At 35.3% G+C, this 7,650-nt stretch overlaps 1 protein-coding gene across 1 annotated transcript; it reads left to right on the top strand.

Moving 5' to 3' along the window:
* The first annotated feature begins 682 nt into the window (after window positions 1-682).
* Window positions 683-5,878, top strand: LOC113272065 (cation/H(+) antiporter 15-like). Its single transcript, XM_026521974.1, has 5 exons — window positions 683-721; window positions 871-897; window positions 1,003-1,179; window positions 3,549-4,589; window positions 4,700-5,878. The coding sequence occupies exons 1-5, from the start codon at window positions 683-685 to the stop codon at window positions 5,876-5,878; spliced, it is 2,463 nt and encodes an 820-aa protein (XP_026377759.1).
* Window positions 5,879-7,650: the final 1,772 nt, after the last annotated feature.

Consider the following 7,650-nt stretch of genomic DNA (forward strand, 5'->3'; position numbering starts at 1 on the left):
TTTATATTTGACCGAGTCTTTCACTGCGTCGTGAATGTTGTACATTTTCCAACGGGGAATAACAGCAGGTTATAATTATCAATTTTTCACTTCGTCGTGAATGACAGTTCTTCAATATTTCACTGCGTCGTGAAAAATTAAACCGAGCCTTTCACACGATAGTTCTTGGCAAAGATTAAACTGAGACTTTCACTGCATCGTGAATGACAGTTCTTCAATTTTCCCCCAAGTGGTTTTCATGCCCAGGAATGTACTCGTTATAATTATCTCTTTCAGATTGTTGCGTGCATTTTAATGCTAATTGAATTACAGAATTTAGGCCCTTTCGGATTTAATGTAGAGTATAGTATATTGGATTAGATAGGATAGGAGTGTTTCATTTGACCACAAAGTAGTCATACTTTTTTCATGTTTTCACTCCTTTAGGTTTGACGAGAATTGAATGTTGCAAATCGGAATCTGAATGTCGACAAGCTATGGAAGGCTCCCCAGAATAAGGATTTTGTGCCCTGTGTTAATCCTAGTCCCTGAGTATTCACATAAGTAACCTGAATTTTTGTTTAATAATTGTGTTTAATTATGCCGTGTAATTCAATTTTGTCGATATATGATTTATTTATTTTTTTTTGCTTGTGGTTGTTTGATTCGGTTCCTAAGGAGTCGCGTGGGTACTTGCTTCTACATGCACACAAATGGTGGGCTCAATCAGATGAGAGCTGCGGTCTGTAATTTTCCTCTCTTTCTCTTTCTCTGTTGTGTTGTTCTGTTCATAGATTTTCTTTCGTCAGTCGAATAATAAGCAATTGATGTTGATCGTCTTGTCGCATCGCATGATTACTGAAATGGTGGTTTCTTGTCAACTCATCTCAGCGTGGATTAACTGGGAGGATAGCAGAGGTAAGTAATTTTGATTTTATTCAATTTAAGAAATCATATTCATCAGTTGCCTATCCATGTCAATTTATATTTATATACTGACACAATAAGATTGGTTTTCTGCAGGGATTAAAATCTTCTTTTAGAGATGCTGGGACGTCGGACGAGAACACATCAAATGAAGTCAGGTATCCAACTGTACTCTTCAAGCAGCAATTAGCTGCATATGTAGAGAAGATTTTTGGCATGATTCGAGATCTTTCAAAGAAAGAGATAGGGCCACTTCTTAGACTTTGCAACCAGGTGACATTGATTAAATAGGCGAGTCTAGTTCTACCATGTGAAGCTGCTCAAACTGTTCATTTCAATTTTCTGTTATGAGCAAACATGAACTGAGTATATAACTTAGGATACAATTTGTTTAGCTAATTTCAGGAGCTATAAAGGGTCGTTCTCATTTCTAGTGCAGATGGTGCACTATGTATGTCCAAGTTGTGTAAAATTTTGGTAGTTTGAAAATATCACCTTTTGGTTGTTTTCCAGATTTTTTTTTTATGAGACTTGGTAGTGTAAATGACCGAATCTTTTTTGTCAACAACTTGATTTCATGAACGAGAATCTATTTTGGGATAAAATGCAGTCCGAATAAATGTTTAACAGGATAAAGGGAAAGGCATCCTGCCTAAGAAACTGAAAAGAACATTCAAATTTTTTCAAACTTTAACAACGCTTTTTACGTTTTGCTATTAGTCATTATATGACCATTAGAAATTCATCTGGACGGATTTGGGAACCGTCCCTACATCCGCACTTCCGCCCCCAAAAGTATTAATGACGGTTGGATCTGGGGATGCTAACAAAACTGTCCCTAACATCTTGTTGGGACGGATTTTTGACTGTCCCAAGAGCCTTCTATTTTGGAGAGAAAAACAAAATTTCGGTTATAACACGAAGGAAAGGGTTCAATTATTAAGTAGAAGTTATGTACAAGACAGATGCACTGGGAAAACGAGACAAGAACTTAAAAAACTGAATAGATAGATAATATTTAAGAATGAGATGTTCATTTTCTATATCGGGCTCTATGTTGATGCCACCTCATGTTGGGTGCATTGGATGCACTAACTTTCGATGCCATGTATCATTTTCCAATAAATCATACGCAGTTATTGAGGTGCCACCTGAAATGCCTACTAAATTTGGGGTTGACAGTCTGAATTTGATAGACTATTTTCTGATAATAGCCGAAAATAGTCAATGGGTTGATTTCACCTTGTAGTTGGATAATGATTCGTCTGTCAATAACAAATGAACACCAAATTTTAGAATCTATCATTTCTCAGCAATCAAGTTTTCTATCTCATTTATATAAACCTCGGAAGAAAAGAAGAAACATAAAAACATTTGTTTCCTTTCCTTGTTGCTTCCTTTCTCGCTGCCGAACGCTTGCGGTTCCTGCTGCTGCTTAGGAGGGAGAGATATGTTGAAACCGAGAGGTTATCGGATGTGTACAACTCCAGGCATAGTCGGTTCAGACAAAGGAGGATTATTTTACGAAGATTTAGATAAGTTCGAGAGTTTTGGTCCTCTACCAAGTATTTGCTTGCAAATTAGTATACTTTCTCTTGTACCCCATTTCATACATATGGCATTGTCACGGTTCCATCAACCCTTACTTGTTTCTCAAATACTGGTAAGGCTTGTTTATTATGCTTTCTTTATTTTTTCGAGGACGTATGTTTTTGTTTTTATGAATATTGATGGCTTGGTCATATACAGTAGAAACTCTGCTGCCGGGACCATCACATTTATTAATTAAATGAGACATTAATCAACCGATAAATTAATACTTATTAATTTATAAATAAATTTCATATCAAATAATTAGTTTCTATACAAACAAGATACCATATCATAACTTTTAAATTTTCTATATAAATACAATATCAATATCAAATCATATTTTTATAAATATAATATCCAATCATATTTTTAATTTCTTATCAATATCAAATCATTTTTTTTATAAACATAATATCACATCATATTTTCTAAATAGATTTTTATCAAAAAAAATAATATTTCATATAGAAATACAATATGAAATCATACTACTAACAAATAAAAAAATATTTTATATAAATACAATATGAAATCATACTACTAACACAAACAAATCATACCATAAATATGGCTTCTCATCTTAAAAGTGTTAAAAAGTCAACAATGACCTATGAAATTCGTAGAACATTACTCAAGCACACAAGAAGGATAATTTAACAATACCAAAAATTCTTGCAATAATAAGAAAAATTAGAGAAGAAATTCAATGCGATATTGATTTTAGCAAACAACAGAAGACACCTAAATCATTTTTCAAAAAGTCTTCGTAAATCATATATGTATTAAATATATATATATATATATATATATATAATATCCAAAAATATATATATTTAATTATATATATATATATAATGCATTATTAATTTATATTTCATACGAGGCCTACATAGGTAATTAAAAAAGTATTAACTTATAATTTTAGCGAATTATTAATTTGGCACGGTGTCCACGACTCGGGACCGGCCAAAAATATTATTTAAAAAAGTTTATTAAATAATCGAGTATTAATTAAAAGAGTTTTTACTGTATGTTTTATACATGTACAGGGAGGGATACTTGTTAGCCCATGGGTTTTTGGCGTTCCGTTTATAAGGGTGCCACATCTCAAGAACCCTGTCGGAATTGGTTATTTCATATTCCCTCGAGATGGATTTCAAGTAGTAGACATGCTTGCTCATTTCAGTTGCATGTTTTATATATTTAAAGTTGGAGTGCAAATGGATCCCAAAATATTAAAGAGAGCTGGGTGGCGACCATGCATCATCGGATTCTTTTGTATGGTTTGCTCTTATGTAGCTGGACTTCAAATTTCCCATGGACTCGTAAATGAAAATGTACCGGGACTAAAGACATATAATAGGTACTCTGATAGAGTAGTAGATCTATTCGGCATGATATCCTTCCCTGTTATCGTCTATGTGCTCGATGATTTTAAAATTCTTAACTCTGAGCTAGGTAATTCAGCGATTCATATATCAATGGTTGCTGATTTTCTTCATCTGGGTTTAAAATTCTGGAGCATTTTCCACCAAATGACCAGAAGTGGAAACCTAACATATGCGCTACCTGCAGTGTTAATTTTATTGGGGACGGTGATTTATGTGTTTTTTATTGTGCGGCCGGCAGCGTTATGGATTGTAAAGAATACCCCTGAAGGGAGACCTGTAGATGATATTTACATTACCTTGATAATGATTTCAGTTCTGCTGTGTGGATTAGCTAGTGAATATTGTGGATTGAATGGTACAGTTGGGGTTTTCTTACTAGGTTTGGCTATACCTGATGGTCCACCTTTAGGATCAGCTCTAGTTAAGAAGCTACGCATTGTTTCTGTATTTTTCATGCCTCTTCATATGGGTATCGTTGGATATAAGACGAACATTCACTTAGTTACTTTTGTATATCTATGGCGTGTTTTACTGATCATCCTCGGTAGTATCCTTGGAAAGTTTATCGGGCTTTTCATCCCAGCTGTGCTTCTTGGAGTCTCGCCGCGAGATAGTTTCTTGCTTGTACTTATTATGAATCTTAAAGGCATTGTCGAGGTTTCCACACTTAACACCTGGTTAGACTCAGTAAATACCAAAGTGCGTCTTCAAACACAAAGTTATTTTTTTTAGTTATTGCAGAATATGTTATAGCATCTTACCAAGTAATTTGAATAATCCATTGACATCTTTTCTTATTTATTCTGCAGGAAATTTTTACTTCATCAAATACAATCATGGTTCTCGCACTTGTAGTGCTAGTAGCTATTATTACACCCGCGGTGAAATACCTCTATGAACCTTCATCGAAATATTTAACCTACAAAGGAAGGTCAATTTTGCAGTCGAATGAAAACAACTCAGATTTTCGAGTGCTTGTATGTGTCCATACCATAGATGATGTTCCCGCCATTATGAGAATCATTGAAGCCTCCAATCCTACCAAACTCCACCCACTCACCATTTACCTCCTCCATCTCGTTGAGCTTGTGGGTCGTGCTTCTCCTCTCCTTATATCCCACAAATTGGATGAACTTGCTTCCACATCAAACCCTACCAAATCAGAAAGGATAATCAATGTTTTCCAAAAATTGCAAAACCGATACAAGAACCTTGTTACGGTTCATCCCTTCACAACTATCTCTCCATATGCTTCAATGCACAACGATATATGCACCATGGCAGTCGACAAGAAGGCTGCTCTCGTTATCTTCCCTTTCTGCAGGCAAGATGCAAGTCTGAGGGGTGATCTGGCCAGACCAAATATTTCCAATCGTGCAATAAAAACCCTTCTTCAAAATATGTTGCGGCACACCCCATGCTCAGTCGGGATCTTAATGGATGGTAGTAATCTGCAAACAAAATCTAGTTGCTTCTTGCCCGACACACCTTACCGAGTGATTGTACTTTTTTTCGGTGGCCCGGATGATCGAGAAGCATTGGCTTTTGCAATGAATATGATTCATCATCCGCACGTGTTTGTTACTCTTGTTAGGTTTTATGGTCCTGCAAGTTTATCATCCAACGGAGTTATTGACCATTACAATGAATCGGTTAGAATTGATATTGAGGGGAGGAACATGTTTCTTGATGATGAATTAGTAGACCATTTCAGGGTTAACACCATGCATGATGAAACATTGATATACAAAGAAGTAGAGGTAAAAGATGGTGCAGAAACAATATGGGCCGTCCGGTCACTTCACCAAGATTTTGATCTTATGCTCGTAGGAAAACAACAAATAGCTGATTCAAAAATAATTTCAGGATTAGATGAAAATTGGGATGAATGTGGAGAGCTAGGAACTATCGGAGATTTGGTAACATCTCCTGATTATGGTGCCGAGGGCTCAATCTTAATAATTCACCGACGGCAAGACATTAGTTAATCATGGGAACATAACCGTACAGGCTTACTTCTGTTTCGAAAAAAAGGGTACACGCTTACTGATCTCCAATTTTCAGATTAATGTACACCCTATTACACGGCATTTTACATATTCAAATGTTCTACTTATGGGTGACAAGAGTAGTCTGAGGAGAACACCTGTTGGTAATGTTTAGGAAGATTGAACAACCACAGAAAAGAAATCTCTCTAAACAAAGATGAATATAAAAAAAAACATCAAAGGGAAATATAAAAAAGCGGTACTAGTCTAAATCAAGACTTGCCAAAATGTACTAGTGTTGATCAGTATGTACTCTCGTTCTTTCCAAATACCAGTATATCTCTTCAGTAAAACCCTTCAAATAAGAAATATCGAAGACAAAAATTGTAGAAGGAACAAATGAAAACTTACTTGAACAAACAGAACAAAGAAATTTCTCTATAAGCGAGGAAGATGGAAAGAGAGAGAGTTAGAGAGAGGTAAGAGTAAAGTACTAGTCTAAATCAAGTCTTTACGTACTACTCCTTGTCAACTACAGCAGAACAACTCCATTTTTCCAAGTTCCTACTCTCCGTGAATCAACCCATTCGAAAACTAATAACATTGCAATTATCTATTTTTCCACCAACGGTACTCGTAAAGCTTCTTGATCCCACAAAAATTTTAAACGAGCGGTCGTAAGAGATTTCACCTAATTAAGACACCTTCCTCTCCGAATAGACGGCTCCACCAGAAACAACAAGAATGAAGTTTTCCTGGCTCTTAGGATAGTTTGCTAGAAACGAAAACTTAGGTATTTATAGACCAAGGATGTTTGGACACCAAGGAATTTCCAAAATCGAAAATATTCTCAAGATATGCAATGAATAGCAAAATTCGGTTTTCCTCATTCCAATAAATGCTTGTCCAAAATTTCTGAATCTCTCAATATAAAATCTCCAATTAGTATATGCACATTACTAATTTTTATTCTCTAGAGATATCACTAGTGGAAAACAACAATTCCGCGACTGTCAGGACACGTCATATATACGAGTTAAACGATCCGTTGTAGGGTTCTCTGAAAGGGTCGTTTATAAAGCGTTTTTTAATTGAACGACCCCTAAGATGTGGGTCTTTGAACAGAGACGGTTTCTAACAGTAACTAAACGTTGACCCGCGATATTGGTCGTAGATTTGAATTATAATATAAAAAAAATCAGATTCAGATCAGCTGAATGTCTGAATGGATGAATCTGGATTAATCTTACTGGTATTTAAGTCAAACAGTCAAGTCAAGTCTAGTTAAGTCAAACTACAGTCAAGTCAAATTACAGTCAAACTGAAATTGAAATGCAACCTCAAATTGAACTGAAATTCAAATGCAACTCAATTTTAACTGAAATTCAAGTGCAGCTTCAAATTTAACTGAGAATTTTAACATTCATTCCATTGGGTGTAAAACTACACAAAAAAAATGAAATACTGAGCTCAGATAACACATGTCCAAGATTGCTAAGTTCTGACAACAACATGGTAAACTAATAAATTGATAAAAAAACAAAATGATAATTCAGCTCCTCCTATGACAATACTTCAAAATGATATTAAGCAGAGCATCAATGTGCTATGTCCTTGGTTCACATGCAACTTCCTGCAAAGAAAATCAACAACAGTACAATGACTTCGTTCAGTTCACAATACACGGTAGAACAAAATAAGTTACTAGATATAGGTCATGTACAACAGTGTCAGGTAATTCGACAGACATTCTAGCAATGGGTAGTAGCTGA

The sequence above is a fragment of the Papaver somniferum genome, chromosome 1 (genome assembly GCF_003573695.1).
Source record: "Papaver somniferum cultivar HN1 chromosome 1, ASM357369v1, whole genome shotgun sequence".
NCBI lineage: Eukaryota > Viridiplantae > Streptophyta > Magnoliopsida > Ranunculales > Papaveraceae > Papaver > Papaver somniferum.